The sequence below is a fragment of the Erpetoichthys calabaricus genome, chromosome 11, assembly GCF_900747795.2.
Source record: "Erpetoichthys calabaricus chromosome 11, fErpCal1.3, whole genome shotgun sequence".
Lineage (NCBI taxonomy): Eukaryota > Metazoa > Chordata > Cladistia > Polypteriformes > Polypteridae > Erpetoichthys > Erpetoichthys calabaricus.
Window position 1 is genome coordinate 143,106,331 of NC_041404.2, and position 19,787 is coordinate 143,126,117.

Below are 19,787 nucleotides of genomic sequence, written 5' to 3' on the forward strand. Positions count from 1 at the left end.
GTGTGTGTGCACCATGGGGTGTGTGTGTGTCTGTGTGTGTGTGTGTGTGTGCACCATGGTGTGTATGCGTGTGTGTGCGCACCATGGAGTGTGTGTGTTTCCATGTGTGTGTGCGCACCACGGGGTATATGTGTGTGTGTGTGTGCACCCTGGTGTGTGTGTATGTGCACCCTGGTGTGTGTGTGTGTGTGTGTGCACCATGGAGTGTGTGTGTATCCTTGTGTGTGTGTGTGTGTGTGTGTGTGCGTGTGTGTGTGAGTGTATATGTGCACCCTGGTGTGTGTGAGTGTGTGTGTGTGTGTATATGTGCACCCTGGTGTGTGTGTGTGTGCACCCTGGTGTGTGTGTGTGTGTGTGTGCGCACCATGGAGTGTGTGTGTATCCTTGTGTGTGTGTGAGTGTGTGTGCGTGTGTGTGTGTGTGTATATGTGCACCCTGGTGTGTGTGTATATGTGCACCCTGGTGTGTGTGTGTGTGCACCCTGGTGTGTGTGTGTGTGTTCACCCTGCCGTGGGTTGGTGTCCTGTCCAGGTGTTGTTCCTGCCTGTCCACACTGCATGCTGGGATAGGCTCCAGCTGCCCCCCTGCCCGGTAATTTCCAATTCCAGAGTAGCGTAATGTCACATTTTTAGCTTGTTAGAGATTCTCTCTGCTTGTATATTTCGTATTCAGTATTTTCCTCTTTTAAATGTCCAAATGCCACTCCTGTCAGCAAAAACAAAAGATCCTGGGAAGTCCGGACCGGCTATTGAAGCGGCTGTGCGAGCGCCCGGTGTGCCCGGTGGTGAAGCTGCCAGTACAAATATTGAGGATTATTCGAGCCAAAGTGAAATGCAATCCAACGGGTTCACTGCATTGCAATGCAATGCATATGCATGAGGCGCATCTCATTTTGGCATGGATTTATTGAGTCGTAATTAAAAACTGATCCACCACATGATTGATTGCTTTTAACCACAGCTCGCAATGTTTGTGCCAGTTTAAAATGCAATATAAAAGCGTATTAAATTTAAATTCATGTGCATAGACTGCAAGTCAGAACCAAAACCAAAGCAAATGTACGGCATCTCCTTTAGCGGCGGCTCTGAGTGGATTGTCTTTTGATTCAAGATTACGCATCAGTCCTGCGTCAAAAGGTGTGGTAAGGGGCATCATATATACAGTGTGTGTGTGTGTATAATTAATTGTATATTTAACATGACACTAATTCATGTGATGTACACAAAGCATGACAATATATTTAAGATGCATAATTAAAATAAGACTTTACGTTACAGAATCATAAGTGAAGATGAATAGTGTGACTCGTTCGCGGGTAATGATTCAGTTCATGAAGCCCAGACTTAAACCCCATAGAACACGTGTGGAGAGCCCTGAAGATGCCAGTTTACAGAGGCGGCACATCCAGTCTAACAGAGCTTGAGAGGATCTGCCAGGAAGAATGGGATTAACTGGCCAAATCCAGGAGTGCAAAGCTCATAGAGACTCACCCCAGAAGATTCAAAGCTGGAACTAAGGGGCTTTCTACAAAGTTGTGCATTAAGGCTTTGAATACTCCTATAAGGAAAGGTTTCCATTTTTTTTTGACTGTTAATAAATTTGCTAACCGTTCAGAAAATGTGTTCACTCTGCCATTATGGGTTATTGAGTGTAGATTGATGGGCAACATGGCAAATTTCTCCATTTACAGTGAAATCTACAACACAGTAAAGTGCGCACAAAGCGGAGGGGTCTCAGTACTTTCCAAGTCCATAGAATATTCTTTTGTCTTTTGTTGTGGCTGCCACATGTACAGGACGTGGTATCTGCTGGCGTCATCTGCTGGCAACTTTTTTTAAAACTGGTGACCCAATTTCATTAGCTATATAGACAGATGTGAAAGGCACTATATAATGGACAGACAGAACTTTATTTTGTCACCAGGGGACAATTTTGGCTTTTTACAGAAGCTCTTTAAATAAATAATTAGATAAATAAAAAGATATACACACTCATTGTGGGGGTGTCCACCAACTTCTTTGGAGGAGCCTGTGAATGAGTTGCTCCAATAAGAAAACTTAAATATTCATTTTTTTTTTGGTGGAGCTAAAAAGCAAGAAAATTAAAAAGAACAAAAACTGGCGTGGCATTCAGAGTCACAGTGAGGCGCTTTACAGGCATATTGCTGTTGGTATAAATAAAAATAAACGTTTTATAAAAACTAATCCAATTATTTAATTACTACTAAGATGGGGAGAGCAGGTTGTGTTTTGACCGTTGCCGTTTTCCACGTTTGGTGATCAGTTTATCAGATGGCTCTTTGCTTTGCCCCCTGGTAGCTTCGTTTCATTTTCGGGATGTGAACTTTGCACGTTCTCTACAGGCGGAGTCTCCACGTTTTCCGTTTCTTTTCTGGTTCTTCTTGAGTGTAACGGACTTCTCTAAGTTGGTCCGGTTTGAGTGATGGGTTTTGTGCGCCAGCACCTTGGCTCCTACATTCCACCCAGTGCTGCCGGGGTGGGCGCCAGCCTCCCAACTGTTGCCTCAGCGGGGTTTAGGGGCTGAATGACTTCTCCTCTTCAAATCATTTGTATTTCTGCTAATTCAAGAAACTCTTCATCTGTTTTGTCATTAACACAAGGCCAAGCCGAGAATCCCAGAAGAAAGAGGAGATGCCCGATCAACTGCTGCTCTGCATGGTGCTGTTGAGTCTTCTGTTCGTGCAGCCGTCTGCGGAGAAAGACCCGGAAACAGGTGAGGGCAGCGAGGGCGACCGCCAACTTCCTTGAAGGAATCTGTGAATGAATTGCTCCAAATAGAAAAGTTAAAAAGTCATTCTTGGTGAGGCTGTGAATCTGAAAAGAAAAGCACAGAGATGTGCCCAGGTACGACATTTGTGAACGTGACGGTGTCTAAAGGTCACAAAGGCAAAGGCCTGCTGCCTATGGTGACAACCAACTACTAATGACAGACGTAAGCATGGTAATAAATACATCAGATTCATATATTGGAAGAACATACCACAAAAAATGGGGAAGACAGAACAACAGCTATATTTAAAAAACGTACACATCAAGAAAACAAAATGGTGATAATCAAACGAGAGAAAATAGTTCAAGCTATTAGTACAAATAAAATGAATGAAAGACATGAAACGATAGTACAATGATGCAAAACAAGAACAAAAATAAAATACATAAACATATGCATGCACCTTAATAGAAGGAGAAGAGTCTGTGTGTCCATCCAGTTGCTTTTACAAATCCCATACCAAATGGCATATAGCAGAGACGGATGCGTTGCATTTGTCACTCCAACAGATGGCGCATCACAAACATAAGATCTGCTTTTACGAATCCTGTAACAGGGGCATATATTAGACACTGATCGGTTGCTTTTGCAAATCCCATACCAAATGGTATATAACAGAGACGGATGCATTGCATTTGTCACTCCAACAGATGGCACATCACTAACATTAGCTCTGCTGTTAGGAATCCTGTACAAGTGGCATATATTAGAGACTGATGTATTGCATGGTGCACGACCAGCGTTAACGCTGAGGCCTACGTAGATTGCTTAGATTTCAAGCCATCATAGACCGGTAGCACAGCAAGTACACAAATAGATCTTAAGTACTGAGGTAATAAAAGCAGACCCCCAACAGGGCAACTTCAACCACCTTTTTCTCTGATAGGATGCCTCTACCTAAATTTTTTTCTTTTTAATTTGTTGAATTTATCAGAACATAAGCTTTCATTTAAGACTAAGATCAAACAAGTGGCCTCAGTAAGTTACAGTAGTTACAGATGTTGCTATGACCTTCTTTTTTTCTTTCTACTCTGTCAAATGCATATCACTGTCCTTTGTCGTTCTTTCATTTTGTATCCCACACTTTATGCTCAGTAATAGTGCTGATCTTCATCTTCTTCCTATTACGATGTTCCTCATTACAGCTTTGGCCTCTGCGATCTGCTTGATGCTCCGCAGATGTCGCCGCTCTTCTTTTTCTTCCTGCTGTGTCACTTGGTTTCACGTTCAGTTTGCTGTAATAAACGCACGACTACAGGTCACTTTGCCTTTTTTTTTTTTTAATTTCTTGAATTTACCAGAACATAAGCACACATTTGAGTAATACTAAGATCAAGGTTCTGGCCTCAGAGTAGTTACAGGTGACCCTCCTGTGGTATGCATATCAGCGTTCTTTGTCGTTCTTGCATTTTGTATCCCACACTTTATGCTCAACAACAATGCTGCTCTTCATCTTCTTCCTATTAAGACGTTCCTCTCCATGCCTTTGGTGCCTGCGATCTGCTTGACACTCAGCAGATGTCATTGTTCTTTTCGGTATGCATATCTCTGTGTTTGTCATTCTTGCATTCTGTATCCTGCACTTTGTGCTCAGCAGATGGCGCTGCCCTTCACTTCTTCTTATTATGTTGTTCCTCATCAGGTCCTTGGCCTCTGCGATTTGCTTGACACTCAGCAGATGTCACAGTTCTTTTTTTCTCTCTGCCTTTAGGGTGGTTAGCACTTTGTTTTTTGATTCATTTGCCTTACGCACACATCCACAGGTCACTTTGCCCACCTTTATGCACATTTAATAAAGTTCAATGTTCGATGATCAATAAATACAAAAAATGGGATGTTGTTTTTTTAAGCATGTTGTTTTCACATATTTGATGATCTTCTTGATTTTCAGCATGAATATCTCCATGTTTGTCATTCTTGCATTCTGTATCCTGCACTTTACGCTCAGCAGATGGCACTGTCCTTCATGTTCTTCTTATTATGGTGTTCCTCATCAGGTCATTGGCTTCTGCGATTTGCTTGATGCTCAGCAGATGTTGCTGGCCTTCCTTTCTCTTTCTACTATGTCACTTCATTTGCTGCTTGCTTTTTTCGTTCAGAAACCCAAGTGCGCAGGTCAGCTTGCCGAAGTCACCACCACCTTAAATTTGTTGAATTTCCAGAACAGATCAGGTCACAAGTATTCGATTAAGTAATTGCATGACAGGCAGACAGACATTACAATTGTGACATATTTTTCATATAGTGCCCTTCACTGAGTGCAGGTACAGAATGCTGTGACCAATTCTCAGTTAAAGTACAAATTCAGATTCTACTAATTACTAAATACAGAACTGGCGCACACATATAAATGCAGATTTGTCAAATGACACGGAGAACAAGCCAGAAACTGATTAAACAAACATGGAAACCAAACTTTAGCATTTTTATGTACCAGGTATATGTGATTAATGACAAAATGTTAAATATTCATTCATTAATTATTACTATATTTATTATTCTCCAGCCTTCAGAGCTCCCTCCAGTATAAAGTTATTTATTGTCTTTCTTTTCTTTTCACAGATCTGCCCCCTCTTGTGAAGAAAGCCCTGGTCAGTCACCCGCCAGTCGCCCGTCTTCTCACTGCCATCTTTTCCTTGCATTTGTATTTGATTCATTTTTGAAAGGGCACACAACTTATTGTTCGCATTTTCAGGTTACCCACCTCTGGCGGTTTAAATGTTTAACCAAAGACCCCTGTGGCTGTCCCACTTGGAGGCAAAGGGGTCAGCTTTACCCGAAAGGGCCCAGAGGTGTGGGGTCGACTGGCGCCCTTTGTGCCACAGTCTGGGCTGGCACCGTTTAGTTTGGCGGCCAGTCGATTGTAGATGGTGAGCTTCAGGAGAGAATGGATTTTTCTTCTCCTTGCTTGTAACTTGACAGCGGGGTCTTTTTCCTGAGGTCCACAGAAGATCCGGGGGTTTCGACACTTTAGTTGATCACGTGATGAGCCGACATGTTTCTGTTATATAAAATGAGACGGTTCTTCTGAGGATGTCGGATTAGAGATAAAGGGGTGTCCAACAGTGGTACCCATCTTGGATCACTCCTTCACATCAGGTCGGGGGGCTGGGGTGGGTTTGGTTTATTGACAGAACATTCCGGATCTTTTAATTGACCTAATTCCCTCTCTGTGTGTTGTTTATTCTCAGGATGAATTCTTGGCAAGGAAATATCTTCAAGGTAATGGATCTGCTGGAGGGAGAGGAAAAGACATTAGAGACCACCTTCGCCACGCTGCGGCCAACCTCAAGCCCACTCTAAAATATTCTTTTCTTTCACTCTTGTTTTCACAGCTATCATTGATGGTTTTGTGTTTGCCAGGTAACCACCTTTGTAGAGCGCTGACGTCCTTAAAGCTAAATTTGTGCACATTTTTAGTATTCATTCATTCTCAAAGCGCTTTACGTAGGGAGTGGGGAGCCAACTTCAAGCACCACCAGCGTGTAGCGCCTACCTGGAGGATGTGATGGCAGCCATTATTACGTCCGTATGCCCACCACAGGTGGTGAGGGGGTGGCAGAGACAGTTAGACAGTAAGGGATGGGAGTTGATTAGGGGGGCTGGAATGGACGAGGCCGTTGGTGTACACACCCCTCCTGTTTGTGGATTTCATGGACAGGACGTCAAGGCGTAGCTGAGGATGTGACCCATTAGGGTGGCTGGGGGTGGCATCGTCACTTTATGTAGATGATGCTGTCCTCGTTGCCTCATTGGATGTCTGGGATGAAGATCAGCACTTCCAAGTCTGAGGTCCTGCTTCTCTTCTGGAAAAGAGTAGATCTCTCTCTTCAGTTGAGGGGATGGACAATTACCCTTAGCGGAGGAGTTCACGTATCTTGGGATCTTCTCCATGAGTGACAAAAATGGGAAACATGAGAGCGATAAGCAGATTGGAGCGGTGGCAATTGTTCTGGTCCACAGTGGTGGTCTTAATGTTTACCAGTTGATCTTCATCCCTGTCCTCACCTACGCTCAATGAGCTGCGAGTGATGACCGAAACAATGAGATGGTGAACACAAGCCGTAGAAGGGAGGGTGGGCTGGCCTGGGACTCCAGGTAGGAGAGCCTCAGAGTAGAGTCCCTGCTCCTCCGGATCGAGAGGAGCCCGGTGATGTCATTTGGACATGTCGTAGGGATGTCCCCCAAGCGGCTCCCCCTAGAGCTTGAGTGGAGACCCTGTGGCACACCCAGGACATGCATTATATGACTCGCTTGGCTTGGGAACGCCCATGGAATCAGTGTCGTCACGTGGAGGGGTTCAGACCGCCCAGGGTGACACCATCAGAGGGAGTAAAGATTGGGAATAACTGGAATAAAACAAAATAACAAAACAGTTCACATTCATTTAGCAGCGACGTCTTTTCAGGCGCGAGTCTAGCAACAGACTGCCTGCAGATGGAGGTACAGCCGGTTAGGAGGTCAGTGGAGAGGAAGAGGCGGGTCAAGGAGAGCGAAAACCGGACGTGATGTCATGACTCGTCTTGCTGTCAGTCATCGAATCTACAGATGGGGGGTGGGGAGCGATATTAGGCGACAGCGCCAACTCTCGGTCAGGAGTGGAATTACAGCCAAATGGGCCCTTAGGTTGTTTCTTAATCGCACGTGTGTGACACACTCTGTAACGCTTTTCTGCAGTGGAACAATCGATGGGTCCATGGGCTGAAATCACCAAAGGGGAATCTCGATGAAATCATCAAGTGACCAGGTGCCATTACCGTATATACTCGCGTATAAGTCGGGTCTTGAAACCCGAAAAATCGATCATAAAATCGGACCCCGACTTATACGCCCCTTCAAAAATGCAACACTAAAATTGTTTACATCTTCTTGCCTTCTCCAATCTCTCATCAGTTTCTCAGATGCAACAAATTTTTTTGCAGCAGCACAGTTCCCAATTTCTTTCATTACTTCAATGACTTTTAATTTAAAATTTTCTTCTGATCGTAGATAAGGGATGCTCTTACGATAAAGGTGTGTGAGGGTGTGAGATACAAAAAACACAAAACAGTGCAAACATCACTTCAGAATAGTTTGGGTATCACCGTGTGGTCACGTTGGCACAATACATAGAAATAAAAGGCCGTGTGCCACGTGGTTACTCTCTCAGGTGGGCGTCAGCATATCAGAATCTCTGGGACCAATAGGGTGAGTTTTCCGCATTCGATTTATACAACCGACATTATAAAATACCAGAAATTATACGATAAAATCAAGTCCCGACTTATCTGCGAGTAGATACGGTAATAGTGGGAATTAGCGCACTGCATTAAACAGCTGAGTGTTTAGAGTATCATCAACTATCTGTTAAGGAGCTACATTCATCAAGACACCCGGAGGTCTTGGGTTCTTAATCCGTAACATAACTACCATTAAACGTCTTCTATTTCCAGTAGATTCAGACTAGTGATGGGCAACCCGCAAACAATTTGTTATTTTATAGTGAATCATATGAACCGATTTGTGAGCCCGAATGAATCGATTCAATGGAGCTCAACACGAGAGCTAAAGTACATACGCGTCCAGTATGACGTCCTCGGCGTCTTTTGCTTCGGTGGTAGGCGTTTATGTGTAAGAACTGCCTGAATCCTGAGTCTCGACTCTTTTGATTCGTGAACGAGTCACTCCCCAAAAACCAGTCTTAACGATTCTCATTCCTTTAAATTTGCGAATGATTCCCTACCTGAGAACCGCTATCGCTATTTTTGTTTATTTCATTCGCAAACAAATCACTACCCAAGAAACAGGCTAACAATTCTCATTTTGATTCATGAATGAGGCCCTACCTGAGAACCAGTTTAATAATTCTCGTTCATTTGATTCGCGAGTGAGTCATTACCTGAGAACCAGTCTCACTATTCTCGTTTTCACTCTCGAAACAATTCACTACCCGAGAACCAATTTAATGATTCTCGTTCATTTTATTCGCAAATGACTTACTACCTGAGAGCCAGTCTCGCTATTTTCATTTATTTGATTCACAAGCACATTGTTATTTGAGAACCAGACTAACAATTCTCGTTTTGATTCATGAATGAGTCACAAACGAGTTTAACGATTCTTGTTAATTTATTTGGCAAATGATCCATCCATCCATTTTCCAACCCACTGAATCCGAACACAGGGTCACGGGGGTCTGCTGCAGCCAATCCCAGCCAACACAGGGGCACAAGGCAGGAAACAATCCTGGGCAGGGTGCCAATCCACCGCAGGGCAAATGATTCACTCTCCAAAAATCAGTCCTAATGAATCTCGTTCATTTGACTCATAAATGAGTCACCACCTGAGAACCAATTTAACAATTCTTCCTCATTTGATTTGCAAATAAGACAATTCCCAAGAACCAATCTCACAATTCCCATTCATTTGATTCACCTACAAATCCATCCATTTTCCAACCCGCTGAATCCAAACACAGGGTCACGGGGGTCTGCTGGAGCCAAACCCAGCCAACACAAGGCACAAGGCAGGAACCAATCCCGGGCAGGGTGCCAACCCACCGCAGGACACACACACACCCACCAGGCACACGCTAGGGCCAATTTACAATCGCCAATCCACCTAACCTGCATGTCTTTGGACTGTGGGAGGAAACCGGAGCGCCCGGAGGAAACCCACGCAGACACGGGGAGAACATGCAAACTCCACCCAGGGAGGACCCGGGAAGCGAACCCAGGTCCCCAGGTCTCCCAACTGCGAGGCAGCAGCGCTACCCACTGCGCCACCGTGCCGCCCTCACCTACAAATCATTACCCAAAAATCAGTCTTAATAAATCTCATTCATTTTATTCGCAAATAAGTCACTACCTGAGAAAAAGTCTTGTAATTCTTGTGTATATGATTTGTGAATTAATCATTACCCCAGAACCAGACTAACGATTCTCGTTTTGATTAACGAATGAGTCACTACCCGAGAACCAGTCTCACAATTCTCGTTCATTTGATTCACTTACAAATCATTACCCAATACCCAGTCTTGTGAAGAAATCATTACAAGTTGCACAATTTTCATTTGTTTGTGATTTTGTAACGTAACGTCTTATTTTAATTCCGTATCTTTAAAATTTCCTCTCTGCTGACGATTCACCAATCAAAATGCAATACTCGCTAGAGCCCGCCCTCTCAACTTTGACAAGTAAAAGTGACAGTGTTCATTTCAGGGCGTATTTCATGTTGCTTGTGTGCCAATGAAATAAATAAATGAAGAAAAAAATTGATAAATATATGAAGAAATAACCAACAAAAAGTTATATTTCATGACATAATAAATTTTTTAGTTATTATTCTTGTTTTGCGCAGGCAATCGGAAGGTTGCCAGTTCAAATCCCGTAAACGCCTGAAGTGATTCCACTCCATTGGGCGTCAGAGCCAGGCCCTTACCCTGCAATTGCTCCGTCCTGGGTATGACGTTAATCTGCAAGTAGGCCCACCAACCTGCAGGGAAAACTTGGGGGCTGGTGGCAGAATTGGCACTCCAGCCACCCTAACAAACCTCACCACTTGTTCCATTCCATCTGAACTAGTGTGGTGCTGAGGCACTCGGGTCCTAATCTGGGATCCTGAGGTGGTTTGTCATGTGGTGGGTATCAGCGCCTGTTCCTAACCTTCTTCTCCTCTCTCTATTCATTTCTTGGTCACATTTCCTAGTAATTTGATTTGTGTATTTACTTCATTTAATTTATTTGTTTTTGTCCAAACTGTAAGAGGAGATCCCTGCTTTCCTCCAAACAGCACCCCTGTCTAAAACTGAATAGTGGATTGTCTGTTCTTATATTTCTTATATGTAAATACCCGAGTCCTGATTAACTTTGACGCTCTTCTCTTGTTCTGCCCCGTGTAGTAAGAAGGAGTCTTGGAATCCGCTGGAAGCTCTCCGGTATCTGATGGTCAGGAACCGCACCCTGAACGTTGAGCACATCACGGTATGTAGAGTGGCAGAGTTTCCTAATACAAATGCTGGGGTGGGGGGGGGTGATTGTTATATCTCAGTTAAGGTTCCTCTCCCGGCGGGGGTTCAAAGTCTTGTTCTTTGTCGTTTTCGATGAATTTTGAGTTGTTGAGGTATGTCGATGTTACCTTTGTGTGTTATCTGCTTTGTTTTCTATTGCCTTTCTTATGTTCCAAAGGTTTTTGTGGGTGCCCCCCCCCCCAAGAGGCAGGGCCACATGACAGGAACTGCCCTCCGCCCTATAAATCCAGAGGGTCTCCCACAGTTCCTGGTGGCTCATTTCTGGTGTGCCAAGGGGGTTTGGCGGGTGCTGCTAGTTGTTTTTGCTGTGCTTTTGTCATTTTGATTCACGGGATTTTTGGCCATTTTGCTGTTTTTTTTTTTGACTTTTGGATTGCGTTTTGGGACATCTTGGATTGCACCTTGCTGGCTGCTCCTTTTTTGTCTTGTGTGATCTTGGGAGCTTTATGTACTTACGGAGCATTTTTGTGATGATAATTCTTATATCAGCTAAAGATTCTAAGTGGTCCTTTTTATATCTAGCAGGGGTTTTTGACAGGATTTCTCCCTCTAGTAGGCATTTTTGAGACTTGTGTGCCTTGGGATTAAGTCTTCTAGATCTTCTGTCCCAGCTCACCTTCTGACTCTGCCACAACACCACTGTAAATCTGTTCCTGGGGGCAGGGGGGGGTCCCTTCCTGCCAAATTCAGAATCAGTTCCAGGATTGAAGTGTGTCTGTAAAGCCGCACTAAAGCCACACTAAATTTCTGTCCCTACCTGCTTTTCTCAATCTGAAATGACAGCAGTGGGGCTCAAACTTTGTGGTCTTTAGATTACAGGGCACCCTTCTCCACCATTGAAGCTCAAGGTAAACACCTTTTTGGTGCAGTGACCACTTCTACCTGCAAGGGTGTGGAAGGTTGACCCCGATCCCAACCATAGCCCCCCCACCCCGCAGCCTCGCTTCTCTCTTACCACCCATTCCAGTCACTCCTTCCCTGAACAAACTCGGATCATGGCACCATTTCTCTCTGCTGAGGAATTCACTGGGGACGTCACCCTCCTCTGCTGTCTCAGTGTGGGCAAGCAGCTGAGTGGAGACAACCAGACTCCGTTCTTACTGTGCATGATGCACTTCACTGCGGTGGGCTGGCGCCCTGCCCGGAGTTTGTTTCCTGCCTTGTGCCCTGTGTTGGCTGGGATTGCTTCCAGCAGACCCCTGTGACCCTGTAGTTAGGATATAGCAGGTTGGATGATGGATGGATGGATGGATGATATACTTCAACGTGTGTGCAGGCAGTAGATTTGTGTTATAACACAGACACAGACATATTGGGTCCATGTTACGTAAGGATTTTATAAATGTTTAGACACAGCGGACGCATATGTACAGTAGGAAATGGCATACATGAGCTATCTGTGTATTTGGGACTGAAGCCATGGAGCACTTCTTTATGCACATTAAAGGGATGTGCATTTAAAACTGAAGCCAGGAAGGACGTCTTTACATGATGAATTGTGAGAATCGCAAACAAACTACCGAGTCTTGCAGTTGAAGCAGAAAGCTTGAGAACCTTTAAGGAGGATCTGGATGAGATTGTTGGGACAGCTGAGCTATGAGCTAAACCAATGGGTGACAACTGGATGGGATGGGCTCCTCTCCCTTGTCAGATTTCTTATGTGAGTTATCTGTCGTAATACAGAGGTGCCTCGTACTTCGAACTTAATTCGTTTCAGGAGGCCATTTGACCTCTGAAGTGTTCAAAGTCCAAATCAGTTTTCCCCATTAGAAATAATAGAAAATGAATTAATCCATTCCCAGACCCTAAACCATACCCATTTCAATAAACAGCAAAAACACAAACAGGTAAAAATAACACAATTGCCCTAAATAATAAATGAAAAACATGAAAATAATAAAATGCGTAACATAAATACACGCCTATAAGTCTGGTCTTGAAACCTGCAAAAATCGATCCTTCCATTGTCCAACCCACTGAATCCAAACACAGGGTCACGGGGGTCTGCTGGAGCCAATCCCAGGGCGCAAGGCAGGGAACCAATCCCGGGCAGGGCGCCAATCCACCACAGGGCACACACACACCAGGGCCAATTTAGAATCGCCAATCGACCTAACCTACATGTCTTTGGACTGTGGGAGGAAACCCACGCAGACACAGGAAGAACATGCAAACTCCACGCAGGGAGGACTCAGGAAGCAAACCTGGGTCTCCTAACTGCGAGGCAGCAGCACTACCCACTGCGCTAACGTGCCGCCCAATCATAAAATCAGACCCTTATACGCCCTGTGATATTGGCGTTTGGTTGGCGCCGACCCGACACAGACTGACAACGGAGGCACGTGTAAAATAAACAAAAGAACTTTTATTTTTCTTCTTCACCTGTGTGAACCCCACAGGCACAACACAGTCCCAAAATACAAAGAAAAATCACCCCAAATTACACTCTTCTTTCCACTCCTCCCAGGGTGGCGGCGGCAGCAACAGCTTCTTCTTCTTCTTCTTCTCCTTCTTCACCACCACCACCACCACCACCACCACCACCTCCTCCTCCTCCTTCTCCTTCTCCTTCTCCTTCTCCTCCTCGTCGTCGTCATCCTCCTCCTCACCACCACTCTGGCGCCCTGAGTAGTGGCTGCAGGCTCCTCTTATAGCCCACCCGGAAGTGCTGCAGGTGCTCATTGACCTACTTCTGGGTGTGGCTGCGCTCCCGCCCAGACGGGCTCGTTAAGCCATACAGCTCCCCCTGGCGGAGGCCATTGAGCCCAACCAAGATGAGCTCCGGTGTTCCATGAAAGTGGCCCCGACGCAACCCAGGGGGGCTGCCAACAAAGGTTCCAAGGGACATAGCATGGCTCCCATGGCTGATCCCCTGGATCTAGTGGCAAAGGGACGTCCCGGCCTGGCATGGGTCCTGACCATCTGCCACAGCCCATTAAAAATTACAGCACATCATTTTTTTGTTTTTTACCTCTTCTTGCCTCCTCCACTCTCACACCAGTTGCTCAGACGCATCAAATTTTGTTGTAGCAGCGCAGTTACCAATTTCCTTCGCCACTTGACAAGATGTCAAGGTGTAGCTGAGGACATCTGGGTGTCCCGTTAGGGAGGCTGAGGGTGGCATCGTCACTTTATGCAGATGATACTGTCCTTATTGCCTGATCGGACAGTGACCTGCAGTGTCAAGCGTCTGGAATGAGGATCAGCACTTTCAAGTCTGAGGTCCTGGTTCTCTCCTGGAAAAGAGTAGATCGCTCTCTTCAGTTGAGGGGATGGACAATTACCCTTAGCGGAGAAGTTCAAGTATCTTGGGATCTTCTCCATGAGTGACGAAAATGGAAAACATGAGAGCGATAAGCAGATTGGAGTGGTGGCAATTGTCCTGGTCCACAGTGGTGGTCTTAACGTTTACCAGTTGATCTTCATCCCTGTCCTCACCTACACTCAATGAGCTGCGAGTGATGACTGAAACAATGAGATGGTGAGCACGAGCCGTGGAAGGGAGGGTGGGCTGGCCTGGGACTCCAGGTAGGAGAGCCTCAGAGTAGAGTCCCTGCTCCTCCGGATCGAGAGGAGCCCGGTGATGTCATTTGGTCATGTCGTAGGGATGTCCCCCAAGCGGCTCCCCCTAGAGCTTGAGTGGAGACCCTGCGGCACACCCAAGACATGCATTATATGACTCGCTTGGCTTGGGAACGCCTAGGGAATCAGTGGCATCACATGGAGGGGCTCAGACCACCCAGGGTGACACCATCAGAGGGAGTGACACCCAAGGTAGAGAGGGCGTAAAGATTTGGAATAACTGGAAAAAAACAAAATAGCAAAACAGTTTACATTCGTTTAGCAGCGACGTCTTTTCAGGCCCCTGCTTGTTCTGTTTTTTCTCTTTCAGTCGATCCTCAGAAACTACCAGAAGGACCTGATTTCCGAACCGAAGCAGCTGCTGTCCGAGCTGATGACACTGGACAACCAACAGTTCTTGACCGCCATGAGGCTGCTGCTTTGTGGGAGGAAGGAGCAGGTTTGTGTCTTTTTTACCGATGGGGTTGGAGTTTGCATGCAGGTAGGTGGATGTGCGTGAAGAAGGAAGCCTCACTTTAACCCATGGTTGGACCAGGCTGGGATTTTTCAGGTTCAGACTGGTATACGGTGGGTGTCTGTGGTTCATACCCTTCTGTATCAGTAGGCCACAGTGAGTGGTTGGTAGCCTTTGAGGCATGTTGATATTACCTTTATGTATTATCTGCTTTGTTTCCTATGCCCTTTCTATGTTCCATGGGTTATGTGGGTGGTTCCCCAAGAGTCGGGACCACCTGCCAATCACCGCCAGGCACTGCCCTCCACCATATAAATCCAGAGGGTCTCCCAAAGTTCCTGGTGGTTCATTTCTGGTGTGCCAGGGGGTTTGTTGGCTCTGGTTTCTTGCATTTGTACTCCATTTTATTACTATGGACCTGTTTGAAATACCTTGGGTTGTCCACTTTGGTCGCAATGAAATCACAAATGGGGTCAGTTCAGCCTCCATCACCGGAGCAAAACAAGAGGACCTACTTCTGTGATACTCCTGGGCTGAGGCCACATGCCTGGTTCTTCTTCAGGTTAGATACATGCAAACTCTTCTTCAGACTACGGTAAGATGCCAAGAAACGTTTGTTGCAGTTGAGGTGACACACTTGACATCTGTCCAGTTGCTTTGGGGTCAAGGGTGAGATACTTGAAGGCACTTTTTGGGGTTCCTCTGAGCTTAGGTGACATAAATGAAGTCTCTGCTCTGGATGAGATGCCAGTTGCCTCTTCCATGGACCAAATTAAGATGTTGGGCTCTTGTGTGTTCCTATGGGCTGAGGTTACCCACGTAAAGTCTCTCCTTTGGTTATTTTGTGCATGGTGACATATCCAGGGTCTATTCCTCTGCATTGGGTAGCAGATCCCTAGATCTTTTGCGCGGACACCAGAGACTGTTCCTGTATCCTTCTTTATTGTGATTTTCAACAAAGTAACAAACCTGGCATGACCATCCCAAGGGTCAGCAGTTGTGTGATTGATAACAGAATTAAATCTAATCTTACAGGCTGAAGGTGTCCCAACCTCCACCTGAGCCCACCTTTTGTGTCTTGCAGACTGCACTGATTGACATCGACTTTGATTTGATTAAAGAGGCCCTGATGCAGAGTCCCAGCGGGAACCGGTCCCTGTTCATCACCGTGAGGAATCGGTGTCTGCCGGCGCTCAACACCGCCGACTGTGTGGAGCTGATGGGGGCTGTCATGAGGCTTTCCTCCGGCGAGTTCGTCCAGAAGGACCTGCTGGGAGAATTCCCCCGGGACATGCCTGAGGACACCTTCCGGAATATGTAGGCCCTGTAGACCTCTTTTTGGTTTCTTTAGTCTGAGGCTACGATTTAGGGGGAGCGTTGTTTGGGAGAAGAGCGCGAACCTCCACGGCAGCAAATCTGAAACTTGGTTGGTCATTCGGCCACTTTGATGGATGGCACGTTTTCACGTTCCCAGGAGTAAAAATGGATGTGAAGGTTTAGAGTCGAGCAGGGGTTAGTAGAGGGTGGAAGTGGGTGAGTTGTGATAGCAATTGTGAGATAAGCAGTTCGCACCGGCGCCCCCCAGTGGTCATACGAGAAGGAGACAGAAAGGCATTTTTACTTCACAATGTGTGAAGCTTCTTAAGTCAACATTTTGTGAAGGGTCCAGGATAGAAATAATTGAAAATTGAAAATCTTAAGATGACCCTTTCATCCTTCTCTTGTAGAACAGCCATTTTTAAGGACCTTTATGACAAGCTGTCCGTCAGCACCCAAAGAGCCGTCTACGACTGGATCACCGTAGGGCTACAGAAGTCCTCCAAGTTGACCGGTAATGGCCGCTGGGGGTGGTGGTGGGGGGGGTCTTCCTCTGACTTTTTATGTGTCTCTGTCTTTGGGGAGGTAGTGGGGCCGTTTGAGCAGGCCCACACCACTGCCATATTAGAAAATGGCCTGAGCGGGAGTCTCCGGTGTCTGTTCTGGAGGTCTGCAGTGGTTCTCCAACCAAATCTCCACAATACAAGTCCGATCCGGGTCACATCCGATTTCCTTCCAAGGATAACATCTCCAGGCTTGTGACATCCTAGTTCACTTAATAAATGTCTCTCGACAGTTGTTGACCAGCTCTTCTTCCATTCACGCTGTGCACAATGCTTCTTCTGGAGGTCCAGCAGATTTCACAAGACTGTGTTTGTGGCTACGATGATTGTAAATTTTTCCATTTTCACACTACAAGAAAGACCTAGCAGCACATGAAGAGGAGCAACCAGGTGTATCTCAGGACTTAAGGACACGTCCGACTGGGACAGGTTGACAAATTAAACCTGTTTAACTCTGAGTAGAGGAGACGATGTGGAGGCCTCATCCAGATCTTTAAAATTCTAAAAGACCTCAATAAAGCAGATCCAGCAGAATTAAATGGTGAATCACAGACTTAAGGACACCGGTGGGCATTAAGGGGAAGTGCATTTAGGACTGAAGGCCAGGAAGCCCTTCTTCACGCAAAGAGTTGTGGGAATCCGGGAGAAAGCACCGAGACATGGAGTTGGGGCAGAAAACTTGAGAACCTTTACGAAGTATCAGGATGAGATGTTGGGACAGCTGAGCTATGAACTAAGCAAACTGGCTTAATGGATGGGATGGTCTCCTGTCATTTGTCAAATTTCTTATTTCTTATATGAGCTATCTGTCATAACATTAATGTGGTATGTGTACATATAAATGCTACCAACTTCTTAATGATGATGAAATATTCTGCATGCTGGGGACTTCAAACATGGAAAGAAACAAGTTCAATTCATGGACACTTGAAGCTGGGCCTGCTCTGTTCATACGTTAAGGACTAGAAATAGAAGCCTGTGGTGGAACTGAGCAGGTCTGACCTCATTGTACTGCCAGCTACAGGCCTGTGATTGACAAGGTTGGCCGTCTTTTCTTTGAAAGCTTCATTTTTTTCATCTGTGGATGTAGAGCTCATGTGACTTGCCAAAAAGCTCCAGTTTGGTCTCATTTGTCCAAAGGACATTCTGCAAGAAGCATTGTGGCTTACCAATATGCATTTGAGCAAATTCCAGTCTGGCTTTATGTGAAGTCCTCCTGGGGTCTTCTTCCATTGAACCCACCGTCACTTAAAAAGCGACAGATGGTGCAATCAAACACTGATGGACCTTGGAGTTCAGCTTGTATCTCTTTGGAAGTTGTCATTGGCTTTTTGTCTACCATGCTCACTATCCCTCTGCCCACTCTTGGGTCGATTTTCTTCTTGTGACCGCATCCAGAGAGATTGGCTACAGTACCGTGGACTTCATACTTCTACATATTATTTGCAGTGGTTGTCATGGGAACATCAGGCCGTTTGGAGGTGATGGTCTTCTAGCCTTTGCCTTTCACATGCTTGACTGCCATTTTCTCTCTGATCTCCTCAGACGACTCTCTCCTTTGCTTGCTGTGGTCCATGTTCAGTGTGGGACACACGAGGATGCCAAACAGCAGAGTGATGACCTTTCTCCATTTAAATGGGCTGAATGACTGACTACATGATTAAAGACGAGTGTGATACGAATTCAAGAAGACAGACAGTTTGAAAAATCAGTCAAATTTATTTACAGATGATCTCTTCCAGGGGTCCCATCAAATGTATCCAGGCAATTTTTGAAGGTCTTTCTAGGATAAGCAACATTTGATCTCTTGTCACACTTGCTTTGCTTTACTCGATGACATAAAAAAGGTTTGCTGGTAAACAGGGGACAACCACTTGTCATTTCATCACCTTTCAAGGGGCAGGCAGCACTTTTCAAAGAGCTGTAAGTGGACCAACAAATTTGTCCACGTCTATCTATCTATCTATCTATCTATCTATCTATCTATCTATCTATCTATCTATCTATCTATCTATCTATTATATAGTGCCTTTCCTATCTATCTATCTATCTATCTATCTATCTATCTATCTATCTATCTATCTATCTATCTATCTATCTATCTATCTATTATATAGTGCCTTTCACATCTATCTATCTATCTATCTATCTATCTATCTATCTATCTATCTATCTATCTATCTATCTATCTATCTATTATATAGTGCCTTTCACATCTATCTATCTATCTATCTATCTATCTATCTATCTATCTATCTATCTATCTATCTATCTATCTATCTATCTATTATATAGTGCCTTTCCTATCTATCTATCTATCTATCTATCTATCTATCTATCTATCTATTATATAGTGCCTTTCCTATCTATCTATCTATCTATCTATCTATCTATCTATCTATCTATCTATCTATCTATCTATCTATTATATAGTGCCTTTCACATCTATCTATCTATCTATCTATTATATAGTGCCTTTCACATCTATCTATCTATCTATCTATCTATCTATCTATCTATCTATCTATCTATCTATCTATCTATCTATTATATAGTGCCTTTCCTATCTATCTATCTATCTATCTATCTATCTATCTATCTATCTATCTATCTATCTATCTATCTATCTATCTATCTATCTAATATTTATAGGGTGCCACACAGACTACCAAAAAGCACTCTACTTTATGGTCGTCTTCTTTTGTTGCCCACACACTTTAAACTCAGGAGAGGTCAGGCTTCTTAACGGAGCACAAAGAGCCGGTGTTTTGATGGAGTGGTGACTTTCATTTAGTTGGGGCACTAAGCTGACTTGTCACTCTTTGAACCCTACAGAAGTTTCCAGTTCCTGGGTCACCGCTGAAAACCTGTGGTTCCTGGGGAGGTACATCATCCACCTGCCTGTCGAGGAAATCCATAAAATCAGTCTGGGTGAGGTGAGTGTGGTGTAAAGCTCTCCATTCTCTGCTGTTTAATGTCAGCTTGTGTCCTGCTGTCTACAGAGCTGGGTGGCGCTGCACAGTCTGCAGTGATTTTGGGGTGTGTTGATGTTTATTTTTGGATTGTTCTCCTT

The 19,787-nt window shown here is 45.0% G+C and overlaps 1 protein-coding gene across 1 annotated transcript in view; it reads left to right on the plus strand.

The window, feature by feature from the left end:
• The first annotated feature begins 5,935 nt into the window (after positions 1 to 5,935).
• The window catches only part of LOC114661405 (otoancorin-like), a 57,161-nt gene continuing 43,309 nt past the window's right edge, over positions 5,936 to 19,787 (plus strand). Inside the window, exons 1-6 of the mRNA XM_051934330.1 lie at positions 5,936 to 6,153; positions 10,670 to 10,751; positions 14,691 to 14,819; positions 15,919 to 16,151; positions 16,562 to 16,665; positions 19,550 to 19,650. Coding sequence (XP_051790290.1) covers positions 10,713 to 10,751; positions 14,691 to 14,819; positions 15,919 to 16,151; positions 16,562 to 16,665; positions 19,550 to 19,650 — 606 coding nt within the window. The 5' untranslated portion in view covers positions 5,936 to 6,153; positions 10,670 to 10,712. The remainder of the gene's footprint in view (positions 6,154 to 10,669; positions 10,752 to 14,690; positions 14,820 to 15,918; positions 16,152 to 16,561; positions 16,666 to 19,549; positions 19,651 to 19,787) is intronic.